The sequence below is a fragment of the Manis pentadactyla genome, chromosome 3, assembly GCF_030020395.1.
Source record: "Manis pentadactyla isolate mManPen7 chromosome 3, mManPen7.hap1, whole genome shotgun sequence".
Taxonomy (NCBI): Eukaryota; Metazoa; Chordata; class Mammalia; order Pholidota; family Manidae; genus Manis; species Manis pentadactyla.
Window position 1 is genome coordinate 157801448 of NC_080021.1, and position 16026 is coordinate 157817473.

The following is a 16026-nucleotide window of genomic DNA, read 5'->3' on the forward strand; positions in this document are numbered from 1 at the left end:
TCTAAAGGGGTAAATAAGCCAAGTGGCAGAGTCAAGACTTGAATGCAGATCTAGTCCCAAACTCAGTGCTGGATTTTTTTTCCTTCTTTTTCAAATCTTACAATATTGCAGTATAATATTTGGAAGAGTCAAAAGAGAGTTATAAACAACATTGGGATCCCAGTCAACCTAAACATCTGTAAAACAGAAAATGCCCAAACTTAAATAACTGTGAGAACTAGATAAATACAAGCATTATTACCTGCTGTCTTAAACACATTCATAAATATCATCTACAAGCTGTACTTACTATTAAATGGCCAGACAAGATCACCAAATACAGGACACTGGAAAACAGCTGGTCTACCAGAATTAAAGCAAGCAAAGTTTTTGGCAACACAAGTCCACTTATGTAAAAATCTGTGAAGAATGGATGACAGAAAGATTCACAAGTAGATGCAGCAGGGTAAGTGAAAGGGAGACAATCACGTTCAGAGTGACTCAAAGAAACATATTACGTATACGCTGAAATAATACATCCAAAGATATGGCATTTATGGGCTGTTTGGAAACAAGAGTAGACAGACCAGTGACAACAATCGCCATTAAGATGATGCCATTAAACCAAGTTTATCATTTTAGAAACTAGAGGTAGAGACAAAAAGCACCTTATCTCCATTTTATAAGGTGATACATTCATGTAGGACATGAATTCTAGAAAAGGACACTATCAGCTACACCATGAAGGAATTCAAATGTCCAGTTTTATATAATCATTTTAATATGTTTAGAAACTGGCCCCAAGCAGTGTTCTACTGTTTGAGGTCAGGAAACAGTGAAGATTTGACATAACTAGGAAATCTCCTAAAATAACTATTGTGTTTCTTTCGAAAGTGAATGAGAAGTAAATAAAGACCTAAAATATTAGCAGGAAGTTAGGAACCTAGGAATGGTTAATATGGCCACTATAAAATAAAAAGAAAAAAGAGAGAAAGAAAACAGAAAATAACAAGTGTTGACAAAGATGTAGTGTACTGTTGGTAGGAATGTAAAATGGTAGAGCCATTATGAAAAACAGGATAGACGTTCCTCAAAATATTAAAAGTAGAATTACCATATGATCCATCAATCCTACTTCTGGGTATATATCTAAAAGAATTGAAAAAAAGGATCGTAAAGAGATATGTGTACACCCATATGTATTATTCACAATAGCCAAGAGATGGAAGCAACATTCAACCTAAATGATGAATGAAGAAAGAAAATGTGGCATACACATATAATGGAATATTATTCAGTCTTAAAAAAGGAAATTATATGCTACAACATGAATAAACCTGACTTAAACATGGAAAACTTACTTAAAATATTTGACTTTATGCTAAGTGAAATAAGACAATCACAAAAACACAAATAGTGCATGATTCCACTTACATAAAATATCTAAAGTATCAAACTCTAAGAAACAAAAATAGTTATTACCAGAAGCTAAGGGGAGGGAGTGAGGGGAGATACTCTTCAATGGGTGTAGAGTTGCAGTTTTTCAGGATGAAAAAAATTCTAGAGATCTGTTGAACAACAACAAACATAATTAACTATTGGAATGTACATTTAAAAATGGGTAATATGGTTTAAAAAAAAAACCTAGGGATAAAAATTTCTTGAAAACTCTGCTAAGATAACAGAAAAAAAGAATAGGAAAGCTTCAGTAGACCTTGCTTAAAACAAAAGTTGCACAAGAGTAGATTCAATTTTAATCATTGTACTCTCTCAAAAACACTGATTTCTGTATGATTCTAGGAACCCATGACTTAAATTTGTTATTTATAACAGAAAGGAGGTATGCCATATCAGAATTACTTGGAGAACTTTTAAAATATTGCTTATTCTCACCCAGAGAGATGCTCCCAGTTGAGTGAGCCATCATTAGTGATGCAACTGTGCTATATTCTTCAACTGGGCTGGGACTGCAAACAGATTGAGAATTTCATTTTTACATGATAGTTTAAATCAGTAAGAAAATTCAATTCAGTCACTTTTCCTATAATAAGGAAATTACATATATTGTTTGATATAATTAAACTTTCTTCACACCATAAAGCTAAACATGGATTCTATTTTCTGAAGGCATATGTAATACATTATAAATCTGGCAGCTCTAAACTGCAATGGACAAGCTTTGTTATGAGATCACATCTCCACTGGGCTAGGTACCCATAGAGAACAAAATCAACAATATATGGAAAATGCAGACAGAAATACCTCTTACAACTTCTGAAATATTCTGCCCAGAACATTTCTCTTTTTGACAACCCTCTCCTATATGAATATATCTCCAGATGCATTTTCCCTATGATTTCCTCTGTTCTCCAATGCCGTTTGCTCATTTTTTCTTTTCTATATTTAGAGAATGGGAAAGAACTAAATTTTCTATACCCAAACTTTCAGAAACAAAATAAAGGGTCTCTCTCATTTCCATATATTACTGTTTTATCTCCAGAGAAACAAATCTACAATTTAAAAACTTAGGGTTAATGGAATCATTTCACACAGACTTTGGTGCATTTTTCTTATACTGTATCTTAAAAAAGCTTATCGGTGTGTGGTGGTATCATAAAATGAAGCCCTTAAGAGGATCTATGAACCAACATGCTCTATTATCTTAAAGAGTACATAAATACATTATTTAATGTGGAAATTATACATTATAACCTCTATTCCATATGGGCATATTTGGGCTGTGTAATATCTTCTATTTCTCAATTCCTGCCCTCTTTTGTGTTAAATAGGTATTTTACAGTGTGCCTTTTTCATTCCCATGTTGTTTCTTTCACTATAATTTTTTGAGTTATTTTCTTAGTGGTTGACTTGGAAATTACAATTAGCATTTTAAGTTAAAACATTCTAATCTATATTAATACTAACTTAATTTCAATAATAATTAAAAACTTTCCTCCAATGTACTTCCCTTCCCTTTCTTTTGACTACTATTGCAATCAAACTACAACTTTTTATAAGCCCATCAACACAGTTTTATCACTATGGCATTATGCAGTAGTTGTCTTTTAGAACATATAGAAGAAAAAAATTACACAGAAAAAAATGCATTTATATGTTTTTATAAGTATGTCTTTCATAATACCTATGTAATTACCTTTACTATTGGTCTTTCTTTGTGTGGATTAGAGTTTACTGCTTAGTACCCTTTTAATTCAAATTGTAAGACTTCCCTTAATATTTCTTGTAGTTCAGGTCTGCTAGGGACAAGTTCTCCGGTTGTTGTTCTTTTTGCAAGTATCTTAACTTGTCCTTCATCTTGAAAGAAGACCTTAGCTAGATACCAAAATCCTGGTTTACAGAACTTTTCTTTCAACACTTGGATAAAGTCTTCTACCCTCTGTGGTTTCTGACAGGCAGCTACTAATCTTACTGAAGATTTCTTTTATATGATAAATTACTTTTTCCTTGTTGCTCTCAAGAGCTCTCTCACTTTTGTAAATTTGACTATGACATGTCTAAGTGTCAAACACTTTGGGCTTATTCTATTTGGAGCACAGTGAGTTTCTTTAACGTATAGATTAATATTTTTTAGCAAGTTTGGAAAGTTTTCTGCCATTCCTTCTTTAAACAGTCTTCCTGCCTCTTTCATTGCTCTTCTCCTTCTACAACTTCCATTATGCTTATGTTGGTACACTTGGTTTCCTGAAGTTCTGTTCATTTCTATTTTCTTTCTACTCCTCACACTGAATAATCTCTACTGAACTACCTTCAAGTTGATTAGTTCTTTGTGAATTTTTCATTTCAGTTACCAACTTTTAAACTCCACAATTTCTATATGGTTCTTTTTCAATTTCTGTGTTTATTGACATTCTCTTTGGTAAGATCTCATCTCATAGTTTAATTTTTTAGACAAGGTTTCATTTAGTTTCTTGAACATGTTTATAAAACTGACTTAAAGTCTTCGTCTGTTAGGTCCAATTCTGTGCTCCCACAGGGACATTTTTCTGTTGGCTGTTTTTTGTTTGTTTTCCTGTGTATGTGGTACATTTTCCTGTTTCTTGCATGTCTCAAAGAATTTTTTGTTGAAAACTGATCATTTTGGATAGTGTACCAAGTCTGGTACAGAATTCCTTGCAATGCCCCAGGAAGATTTTTCGCTACGGTTTATTATTATTTTTCTTGGTGCTGCTTCTTTGTTTAGCACTTTAGTGAATTAATTCTGTAGGTTCTGTATTCCCTGTAGTTCATGGCCCTTGAGTTTTCTGCTGGATTTTTTTCTTAAGCTCTTGTTTTTATTTTTAAGCCTGGCTTCCTAGGAGTCATACCTGGATTGGTATAAGTTAGTGACCAACCGATGACTGGTCAAAAGATTTTCTTAAATGCCTTTCCTATATACATCTTTCACCCTTCGCTAATGGAATCTTTGTTGAGGAGTCACATCTTCAAACTTCAGGCAGCTTATAAAACAGCCCTAGCTTTCACATACTGCTTGCCCTGAGGCTTAAGATCACCCAGAGGTGATCCTCTCCTTTCCCCAGGTCTTTCCTAGATGTGTGCACAGCTTGCACTTAGTGCAGCCTTTTATATACCCAGGAATATGCTGATGCTTTTCAAAGTTCCCTATAGTTGACTAATTCTCCAGGATTTCTTTTAAGTTCCTGGCCAGGCTCCTGTGTGCCCCAACTGAAATCACAGCCTTAAGTGGTGGAGATGTTGCCAACAGTCGCTATTGTTTCAGGGAAGCCCTGGGATGGGCTTTTTCTTCCCCGCAACTGAGCTGAGCACTGAGTCAAATAAAAAAGCCAATCATTCTCTGAAAATAGTTTTCCCAGGGAGCTGCAAGTTGTGACAAAATATTAACAGTGTTCTGCGGATAGTGCTTTTAATGGGTCTCCAAAAGTAGTCAGTCATAACTCTCCACTGTCTGCAATCCTGCCAGCTTTTGCTGTGCCGCTGAGGAAGGAGGGAAAATGGGAGTAGTCACAAGTTAAAATTCACAGATCTCACTGTCTTCCCAAAGTTCAATAGTTTTCCCCTTGGACAGATGACTTTCAGTTCATTCTTTGGCTTCAGTTAATTGCCAGAATTCTGAAATGGTTCATTTTAGTTGATTTGCCCATGTTTTTGTTGTTTTAGAGGAAAAATACACTGAGGCCTCACTCCACCAATCTGGAAGCCAATCAAGCTATGTAATATTTTAAATCTATCTTTATGTAGGTTTTAAGATAAAAATGCATTTTAACCCAACAAAATGTTTGTTCAAAAAATATTTTTAGATCACTGATTCTTTTCCCTAGTAGAAACCTATGAAAAAAAAGTCTACATTGCAATATTTAAAGTTAAATAGGAGGGAATCTGGTCTGTAAGAGGGAAAAATAAACTGCACAAGCAAAGTCTCACTATATTATATCTTTCCTTAGGTAATATGTGAATCATCTAAAATAAAGGTGATTCCTGGTCTTAGATCCAGTCTCAGCCCCAAAAGATACCTCCAGTCACTTCTGTACAACAGAATAAGTTCAAGTGAGGAAGAAAGGGTATTCCATCTTGTCTCACTTGGCAGACATAGGCCAAATCCAGTTCAATTCTGAGAGGGATTTAAAGAAAAGCCACAATAAAGGCTGGCAGAGAGAAATTCAACAGACAAATCAGACCTGAGCAAAGGAAGCAATCCTCTCTCTCCCAAGGTGTCTCTGAAGAGACTCAGCACAGAGAAATCACATTTACCTCAATCACCCAAGCGTCAAAGAAACCCATCCTGTTAAGGCACAGTAAGATGAGCTTTTGGAGAGGAAGAGTTACTCTTTACTATTTTCTGTCTTCAACACTGCCTGATATTGGCAAGCCAGATGAAGACTAAAACTGTCAAAACAGACCAAGAAAAGTCAACAACCTTCAGCAAAACTTATATTTTCAAGAACATATTACACTTCTGCTTTTCTATTTCTGTGTAACAAACCACCCTAAAGCTTAATGCTCAAAAAAATAACCATTTTATGTGCTCATAATTTTGTAGTAGGGGGTGGGCTCACCTAGCCAGTTCTGCTCATTTTGCTAGTGATCACACATATACCTGTGCTCAGCTGGTGGGTGGGAATCGGGCTCAACTGAAATACTAGGATGGCTGGGCTTCTCTCTCATGTCATCTCAGAGTCTCTTTCTCTCCATGTTATCTCTTTTACATGTGCTCTTTCTAAAAATATAACCAGATTTCTTAAATTCAGGTTCAGGTCTTCCAAGAACACAAAAGCAAAAGCTACCTAGCCTTCTTAAAGCTTATGCCCAGACCTGGAACCACTTTAATTATGCTATATTCTCTTTTTAAAATAAGTTACAGGCCAGTCCAGATCAAAAAGAAAGGAACTTCACAAGAGCATGAATACCCAGATATGTGGTTCACTGTAACTAGCATCAATGCAATAAACAACTAAAACATTAAGGCCAATGTTCAGGTGACTGGAGGGGGAGGGCAACCACAAGGAACTATAAAATGGCTAAATCTAATGAACACTGGGCAATTACAGTCAGATTCCATTTTCTATTCTTTCCTATACAGAGGGTCAATCTAGGTTCTGTGAGAATCTTAATTATAGATGGAAAGAAAATAAGAATCTGGTTAATCACTTAGAAGCCACATGACATTGGAGAACTCATTCTCTCCAAGCCTCAGCTCCTCAATCGTAAAATGGAAAATTATATTGCCCTGCTTTTCCTATAGAAGACAGTATAGAACAAATAAGACAAGAAATGAGGAAGAGCTTTGAAAACTTGCTATTAAATATAGGTATTAGTTATCTGACAGAATCCTAAATATAGTCAACCTTGCTAAGTTCCTTTCTATTAGTAAAATTATAATAATCATTGTTAAATACCCCTTATGCTAAATTACTACCACATTAATATTATATATAATAATGGGCTGAAATTACATGTTTTGTTACTATGTAGAATAACAACACTAATACTATTTGTTTGTTGTCTAGTTATATGTCAGGTGTTGGCATATTTACTTCAGGTAAACTAAAACTAATCCTTACAGTAACTCAACAAGGTAGATAGATACTACCCCTCTTTACAAACAGGCAAGAAATTCACTACTTCAAGTAAGTCATGGTCACACATCTATAAAGTACAAAATCCATTATGAATGTTTAATGCATAACAGCCACTTGATAAATATTTGTCCTCTAAAATAAAAATAAAGCCAAGACTATCTGGCTTTAAAGTAAGCCTTTCAACCATATCAAAGCATCTCCTCTCACAATCCCTATTTACATGTGTAGCAATTGAAACTGTAATCACAGTGAACATACTTCATTAATATGAGCAATTTGTTACCTTCCTCAAGTGCAAAATGGCTTCCCATCTGAAAAGTACCTTCATTTATTTAAACAACTAATCTTTAATGTACTTATTGAGTTATTATGAGTTATAATGGTCATTTTATAATGTGGGAATACCAATTGAAAAAAGAAGTGATACATACTAAACATTCACATATGAAACAAAATAAAAACTAGCAAATATTTTTATATGGTAAATATGTACAGTATGAATAGCAAATAAAAATTAATCCTAATGTTATGAAGAACTCTTGAAATGTAAAAGAGAAAACATTTCCCAACAGGAAAGTGGACAAACAATGTAAATGGACAACTAACAAAAGAAATACAAATGGCTGGTAAATATACTTTAAAAAATTATTTTTGTCATTAGTTTTCAAAGAAATATAAATTCAAGTGAGATTTTTTTTCCACTATAGGACTGACAAAAATGCAAAAAATTACAAAGATTAATCATACACAGTGTCAGAGAGCACGCAAAGAAAACAAACATTATAGCACTATTAATGGGAGTATAAGATGGCATGATCTTTCTAGAGAACAATCTGGGAATTGATAAAAACATTAAAAATATATCCAGCCTTCCACCCAGCAATTCCCAAGAACTCCTACAGAGGAAATATTTGTATATTGCACAAAGGTGTACATACAATAACTAATCGTAATACCGGACTATTGTATATCACCAAATGTCTAGCTAGATGCTTGCTTATATAAATTGACACATTCATATCTCAATAAAAAATACTAAATACTATTACCCTGAAAAGATGCTCAACATATGAGTGTCAAAGTTAAATAAAAAAACTATATTGCCCAATGTTTAAGACAAAGTATATGTATTTTTTGTTTTTGTTTGTAAGGGAGAGTGGGCACATGTGTGAGCAGAAGCACAACCATGAATGTCAGACTGAGCACATATACACTCACTGAGAGAGAAATCCGGAGATGTGAGAATCATCTTGTGAGCAGATGTGAAGCAATCTTCGAGCAGTGTAAGGCTTTTCTTTTTACTTTTTTCTTTGTACTTTTCTGTATTTTCTGATGTTTTACATTAAACATATATAATTTTTATAATCACAATAAAATTATTTTTATTTTAAAAAAGCCAACAATCAGAGACCTTACATAGGCCTGAGATTCTGTGAACTCTCAAATGTTATTACTTTTACTATAAAATAGATTAAAAAGCAGTAGAAATGGATACTGAATGAAAATTTACATTTATTCCTTTCAAATGACAAATTCAAAATCATAAACTCTTCACAGTTGTTTCTACTTACACATTTTTTAGAATTTGTAATTTCTTTAAAAATGTCACGGAAGAGAGTAAAAGTGAAGTAAAAATGTTCAAGTGCTACAGGATACATGTGGCATAAGTGTGCTATATTAGATGCCTTTGAAAAATAACTTGCATATGTACGGTCCTAGATTCTATAGCTCTTGATTTTATAGCTAAAAAAAAAAAAACTTTTGATTTTGATTCTATAGCTCAAAAAATCCGGCATCACTTGGCAGGTTAACTGGGGAGCTTACTAACTTACACTCATTATTTACACAGTATAATGAGAATTCTCAATTAGCCATGGGGTCAGATTATCCATGACTAACTAGCCCTACTTTTCAGTGTAGCTATTGTACCCAGTGTAAACAGTATAGTTATTTGCTTTGTAGATCTCTCAGCTCTATTTACTTCGTATGCAGCCAGGATTCTAGAAAAACAAATGCTTAAAATCAATTATTCAACTTAGATAGTAGATGGGCAAGTGGGCAGCTACTATCCTCAGGCCTGAGAGTCTGAATATCAACGAGATATACCACTACCTGATTCCCAACCTAGGTACTCTGGAAATCTTTGGGGCCATTTTGGTTTTGCAATGGATTCGGGGAGTGCTTCTAATGTCATTTTGGCCCAGGAATGCTAAAACATTGTTGTAGCATGGGGTACCCCGCCCAACAACTGTCCCATTCACAAGTACAATAGAGTCCAGGTTGAGATGGGGCTATAATTTTCTTGTTTAATTTTGTATTTCTAGACTACTACATTGCAGGCATTAAATTTTTGTTGAATAAAGTGAAAACAAGCAATTTCTAGCACTGAGTGAGATAAAGATACTATAAAACAATGAAGAGCGACAATGGAGAAACTAAACAACTTTATACCTTGATCCAAGATAGGGCTTTGTGGCTGGACTCCATTATATTTAGGGGAATACTATGATCAGATACATCTGTACCTAAAATATGTAGAAAAGCACAACTGTCCACATCCAAATACAGATTATAATGGAGTTAATTTCCATTATAGATATCCATGTATATGCCTTCCTCTATTGGTAAAAATCAACAATTGTGCCAACTCAGACAGACATTCTGGGGCCAACTAAGCTCAATCTTGTATTGGCAACTGGGTGGCAAAACAGCCTTGTGATTTAAGAGTATGGGCTCTGGAGTGAGACTACTAGGTTTAAATTTGCTTTACCATGCATCACCTGAGTTATTTTCCTGCATCAGTCTTTTCATCTATAAAACGGAATCATCAAACAGGTTCACAGTCCTCTATTCTAAGCCCGTGAGCCAGATGTGTCACCTGACTCAGATTTTTTTTCTGGTTTTAGAAAGTAATACCATATACATGTAATGAGGGGATCTAAAGCAGTAACCCATACTCATACACATGAACATTTCTGCAGCTAAGTGAATGGATGTTCAAAGTGTGGAATAAACAGACCTTTAAGTAGCCTCATACCATTTAGTTGAGGTTTTGCAATTGAATTAATTTTTCCACCAACTTACAGAACCTGGTGATTTTCAGAGCCTTTTGAAATTCAGGAGTGAATATAAGGGATCACAGATCTGTAGTACCTACTTACCTCAGAGAGATAATGTGAGGATTGAGTATATATAAGTACTTACCCTGGAGACTCACACATAGGTAGAACTTAGTATTGCTATTGTTATAAAATGTTAACTAGTTACTAAATGAGAGACAAAACTATGCAAGATAGGCAAAACAGTCAGCTGACTTGTATGTGGGGTGGTAAGTACAGTCTGAAGGGAACCTATGCAATTACTCTAACTTAAATTTTAAAAAATTATAGCCGATTGAGCATTGCAAGAAAAGAATGAGGCTGTCCCACTAAACTCTTAAGTATTTACTTCCTTTTGATAAAAGGGGGTTCTCCAGGAGTTAACATCTGAAGATATTTAATATTTTCAGCTTTACATGTGATTTCCTACTTAAAATTCTATGGCTTTAAAAGTATTTGTCTGATATTGAAGGTTTTCTTCAGGACTAAAACTGTTTTTTCCTTTATGTAAAAAAAACAATGAAATTCTTGTTGACCACAGCAGGATAGAGCAAAATTTGAAAGTGAAATAGTAAATGCAAGAATGTTGAGTCCTACATTCCAAATGAGTGAAGTTCAATTTGCCCCTTATCCCCTCCCTGTTCTATTGGTTTTTATGATCCAAACTCCTAGAGAAACTGTAAGATTTACAGAGGGGATGAAGGGAGCAATCACTCGTTAATAAGAACTACTCTTTGCCAAGCACTGGATTATGTACTTCATATTTATCCCTTACTTAATTTTCACAAGTGTGAAAGGCAACAGTTAGCATCCGCATATTACATAGGATATTTTATTAATAATGGGTGAACCATGATTCAAACTCAGGTTTAACTAACTCAAAAACCCACGAACTGTTTGCACTAGATCTCCTTACCAAAGGATATACCTTCTTTCTCACATTCTTGACTAATTGTTGGCTTCCTTCATAATTTTTATTAAATTATTTTTAAAGTGCACAAAGTAATCTGAAATTTACATTCTCAAATTAAGAACATTTCAGTTCTTTTCTATAATCCCAAATTTGAAACGTACTTGTAATTTTTATCTTATCTGTGATAAAAGGATCTCCATAAATTACATGCAGCATTCTTAGTTATAAGAGCATATTTATATACATATTGCATTACATTTCCCAGCAATTAGCAGCACAATTATTACTGAAGAAACTTCAACTTAATAGACTTTAAGGATAAAACAAGTATTCATTCAATAACTAATCATTCTGATCATTAAGATTTTTGTGGGGTATGACCCTCCAAAATACCCCCTCTACTGCCACTCCAGAGTTTAATGGCCTTTTAGGGAGTATTTTCATTATAACAAATTACCCCTTCTATAATTTAAACTATTTCTATTTAGGTCTGGCTTTCAAGGAGATAACTTAAGGATCTCTCTAACATACCTGTCACCTTGCTGCTTTATCAATTTCAGCTGAAAGTTTGTAACAAAAAATAAAGAGAAAAATAAATTTGAAAATAGACTCAAGGACTTTCACCAAATAAGTTACTTTCACAGCTTGAATCCTTCCTTACTCCTGTCAATACCCTTTTTTGTTGCCCTTTTCAGGCACTCTCCAATTTTCCCTGTCCAGAATAAACTATGGAGAAAAAAACCAAAAATTATTAATTTAGAGTGTTCAGTTCAGCACTCTAAACTAAAAAGCTCAATGACTAAGTTTGAGAAAAATAATACTCCAGAGTCATGCTCATTTTAAAAGTACAAAACTGTTGACACATACTCAATGCACTGATTTGAGTCTAACAATTACTCTTATTTTAAATTTGTATGATCAACTTTCACCATTATTAAATTTCATGATGCCTTTGTTGGGCCACTGATGGGATTATTTTCTGTTTGCAGTAATTTCATAGATTGTTACAATATAAGGCTTATATGCATACTTGAGAAAGTGAAAACATATTTTGGAATCCATTATTATCAAAGATTCTAGAATTCTAAATATAATGAAGGAATCATTCCTTGACACTATATCAACCACTACTCATAAATGCTACTATAACCTAGAATTTTCAAGGCTCTATACATGGACAGTAGCTTATGGAAATTACTTTTAAGTATTTTCTTATTATTTATGTATTTAACTACTAGGCTTGGGGTTAGGAAATATAAGCAGTATTTTAAGCTGCATAAAAAATGATGTTTATTAATGTCACACATGATATACTTAATATGGATAATTTAGTTTTTAGTTTTTTTATATTTGTATTCTTAAAAATATACTATTTTAAAACCAAATGTCACTGGCTCTGATAAAAAGCTAGTACACTAGTAACATGTTTCCTGTGTACCATGTTAATTAATTAATTAGTTGAAGAGGAAGAGGAAAATGCCAACAGTCTAATTCTTTTTTCTAGATCTATCATGCCAGTAGGAAAAGTATACTAACCTTGACTGTCACTTCTGGAAGAATGCAAGAACAAAAAGAGAGGTATAGTTTACTACTCTGTAGTTCTTGCACAAAGGAAAGCAGTATAGAGCTGTGGCTCTGAAACCCTATTTTCTAATGACATACACTCAGAGACCCAGTAGAAAAAACAAAACCAAAAATGGACATGGTCTCCAGGACACCAACATTTGCCAAGGTGGCTCCTAAAGAGAACCCCTTTGATTAGAAAATAGAATTTGAAAATTGCTAATAGAATGAATAAGAACACTAGAGTAAAAATTCATAAGATCTGGATTCACATGGTAGATTTTCCACATACTAGCTGTGTAACTGTCAAGTGTATTTCTTAACCTCTGCCAGTCTTGGCTTTCCCACCAACAATATGAAGATCTCTATCCCATATAACTGACCAGCTGGGAAAAGTTAATTAAGATGCCATACACAAAAAGAACTTTGTAAGGTATGACCTACTATGTAAATGTATATTCTAATCATTGGCCTATGTGCTATGCAATATGTAAAAATAAACATTTTTCCTTCCCTAAAACTCCCATTTCCAAGACAACTTCCTTATTTTACATAAGGAGTTTAATGCTATCAAACTGAAAGAAGATCCAAAAATCAGATTATAAGGGAAAAAGTGGAAAGGATAAACACATACAGAATTGTTCTCTATTTGCTTCTTAGAATACAAGGTAAGTTCATCTCCCACTACTTTCCCAAGGGAAGGATTCCACTGACCCATCTATTGGTTTTTATTTTAAATTTCCTCAACTATTTTTAATAAACATTATTTATAAGTATTTTAATAGAAGTGTACTACGGAAACTTTTTTCTCCAGGCCCATATGAGCTTTCACAATAACTAGGTATGATATCAATGTCCATATCATATACCTTCAGTCATGAAAATTCAGTGACAAGGAAAAAAGATCATCAGATTCATTTGTTTGATACGGACAACTCAAATGGTTCGAGAAATATGATAAAGTTGCAAGATTTCCTAGGAAACCTATTTGAGACAGTTAATACTAAGCCCCTTTAAATATACTATCTGTGATAAAGATTAATAGCTCTTAAATTATAACTTTTACATAAATGCATAGTTTTTGTTATAAACCATGTCACAAAGGTCTTAGACACGAACCTATTCAATTTATCTTTCTTGCAACCTTGTATGCATACAAACATTTTGGAAAACGTATAGGGGAAATTGTGGTGCACTCTGTGGAGGACTTTTTAAAACCACAGGTTTGAAAGGGAGGATATAGCTCCAGCTTGCTTCTCTCATAACCAGCAGATTGTGTATTTATCTTCCCATAGAAACTGAAGACTGAAGAAATATTAAAATAGCAATGTTTAATCATCTTGAATGTGTCAGCAATTGCATTTCAACTAAGTGGAAGTGTAAATAAGTAATTTGGGGGCAAAATCTCAAAGACTAATGATGAACAGCTTACAAGTAGTCAGACTAAAGCCTATCCCTCTGGTGCCCCTCCCACCACCCACTCCACCCCTCCCCCTACTCTTTTCATCTTTCTGAATGCCAAGGGAAGGCCTCTCTTTAAAGTATTGCTGTAGTGGAAGTTCACACACCAAATTGTCGAGTCTTCCTACATAACTATCCATTATTGAGTAGGGGAATTATGACATCAGCAGTATGCTAGCCAATTATTCTACCAAATAGTTAATATGCACTGCTCCACATGCTACCATGTCATTGGCTGGATTTCATAAGGAGAGCTGCTATATTTTACTATCTTTCATTTGAATTTATCCTGATAAAGGCTTGATGTTTGGTAACCTATGAAGCAACTATGGAAATGCATGTGGCATATACACTTAGTTGTCTGCCATTTTAGAATGTCAATGCTAGTCATCATGCTGGGCAACACAGGGACACCAAAGCGATGGGAAAAGACTAATGTAAGAATCTCATATTTATGTTCTCATTAAACTACCCTAAGTAATGCTGAGATATTTCACATTATAGGAGCCTCAATGTTCTTTCCTGCTATTTATTTCCCTATAAACTATGTGTTAGCCATTACTTTTCAATGTAGCATGCCTTTAATCCTACTTCAGGCAGGTTAGGGAGGTGAGCAGGAAGGAGGAATTCTCTTGTAGTTTATAAAGCCCCACAGAAAGCCAAGCTGTGTGGAGCATTTACAGTAATAAACTGTAACTACGTAACAGTGTGAAGAACAGTCTAATGCTGTTTTGTTTCAAACATATACAAAGTAGTGAAAGAAAATAGAGTCCCTCACTATATTAACTATTGCCAATCATAAAGAGAAGAAAAACCTATTTCAAAATCTTATATATAAAAATATTGAAAAAATTCAGACATGATATCCTATATTTGACATATTAAAACAGTTTTGTATACATATAGTTCATAATTTATAATGATCAATGATTAATTACCCCATATCCTTTCCATGAGCCAAGCTCAATGTATTCTCTACCATAAAATGCCAGAATGACCAAGTGGCCTAAAATATTAAAAGCAAGAAGAATTAGATTACCACTAAAAATAAATTTGTTGATATCTAGAAGCTATGTGATTATTTTAAATTATTGAGTTTGTGAATAAATATTGCCATATAACTGAATTATTTTTAAAGTATTTCTCTAAGTGACTGTACATTTTTTTAAATTTCCTATGCAGCAAAAAAGATATTGTTTTGATTTTTACAGAGAATGAGAGAGAACTTTTACGCCTCAGAGAATTAGAATCCAAGGAATAAACACATTATTTTAATCATCAGGAAAAATGTAAATGAAGGGAAATAATGAAGGGATGGGTTCTTTGAAAGAATCTGTACTTTTACATGTGAAGATGACAGACCAAAGATTCTGAGAACCTACCTGCTAACTTCTTGCATACAGAGAAGCAAACACAAGAATTCATTAGCAGCTGACATACCGTTGCTCATTCCTTAAAAGCAAATCTGTTTATTAAAAACAAACAAGCAAAAACAATGCATACACAGGTCACAACGCTGAGGAAATAGTAAGATACGAATGATTATTCAGTTTTATGGAAATTTAAAAAATCGTTTTTGGTTCAGAGGAGAACAGTCCTGGTTATTTTTCAATTATTTTTATCAGCTAATAAAGTAAATTTAGGGTAACACTGATATACAAACATGTGCTTAAGTATATTTGTTTATATACATTCATAGCTTTTTTTGCCCTAACTTTGGCCCATGATATCAGAGATAATAGTACACAGTATATCTGACCCTTTCATCAACTGTTTACAGCATCATAGCTGCCTGGCATGATTTAGTTTTGTTTGTTTTCTTTTCTGTTTAAAGATAAAGGTGACATTAAGTGACAGTTGCCATAAATTTTTATGTTGGTCCATTAAACTTAGAAAAATAACAAAGCAAACAGGCACAGCTGAGTAAATATGAACAGGCAACAGTCTAAATACACAT

At 33.8% G+C, this 16026-nt stretch overlaps 1 protein-coding gene across 8 annotated transcripts in view; it reads right to left on the reverse strand.

Moving 5' to 3' along the window:
* Window positions 1-16026, reverse strand: part of RFX3 (regulatory factor X3) — a 323283-nt gene that overhangs the window by 266625 nt on the left and 40632 nt on the right. For 3 of the 8 annotated variants that reach the window (XM_057498625.1, XM_036928417.2, XM_057498624.1), the window contains exon 2: window positions 1873-1946. The exons of 1 other annotated variant lie outside the window; for it this stretch is intronic. In XM_057498625.1, the coding sequence (XP_057354608.1) occupies window positions 1873-1906 (34 nt within the window). In that variant the 5' untranslated portion in view covers window positions 1907-1946. Of the gene's footprint in view, window positions 1-1461; window positions 6137-16026 lie in introns of those variants that run through there. 4 more of the 8 variants (XM_057498623.1, XM_057498622.1, XM_057498620.1 and 1 more) reach the window with 4 other exon arrangements.